Source organism: Fulmarus glacialis, unplaced genomic scaffold (genome assembly GCF_000690835.1).
Source record: "Fulmarus glacialis isolate BGI_N327 unplaced genomic scaffold, ASM69083v1 scaffold30467, whole genome shotgun sequence".
NCBI lineage: Eukaryota > Metazoa > Chordata > Aves > Procellariiformes > Procellariidae > Fulmarus > Fulmarus glacialis.
The window spans coordinates 1,959-2,375 of record NW_009221776.1 but is presented as its reverse complement, the minus strand read 5'-3'; the positions used below and the strand labels follow the sequence as shown (position 1 = coordinate 2,375).

At 49.2% G+C, this 417-nt stretch overlaps 1 protein-coding gene across 1 annotated transcript in view; it reads right to left on the bottom strand.

Annotated features, from left to right (window-relative positions):
- PAQR7 (progestin and adipoQ receptor family member VII) overlaps positions 1-148 on the bottom strand; it is a 1,048-nt gene extending 900 nt beyond the window's left edge. The window contains 1 exon segment of the mRNA XM_009581233.1: positions 1-148. This exon segment is cut by the window's left edge and continues 23 nt beyond it. Within this exon segment, the coding sequence (XP_009579528.1) occupies positions 1-148 (148 nt within the window).
- Positions 149-417: the final 269 nt, after the last annotated feature.

The following is a 417-nucleotide window of genomic DNA, read 5'->3' as shown; positions in this document are numbered from 1 at the left end:
GGTAGCCGGTGTGGATGTAGGGCTTCCAGAAGACCTTTGGCACCTCCGAATTGCTGACGGTGGAGGGAGAGAGGGGGGCCAGCAGCTGCGGGACCTGCCGCACGTTAATGAAGAGGCGGCTAAGCTTTTCAGTGACGACCGTTGCCATGATGCAGCCGAACTCCGGTTCCCCGTCACGCAAAACAACCTTTGGGATGGAAAGAAAATTTTGCTGCGGGGTGTAATAGCAACTTTACAAAAAATCAACAAGCAGGGGCTGTTTGAATACTTTGGCTTTTTTCCAAAGATATGTAAAATCATGCGTGACTGGAGAGTGGCCTCATTATAGCTGAAATAAATGAATCACCAAAAATAGTAATATGAAGGAGGCTGAAGGGAGATTTAACAACCTCTGCCGGAGTGCCCCATGCTGTACAG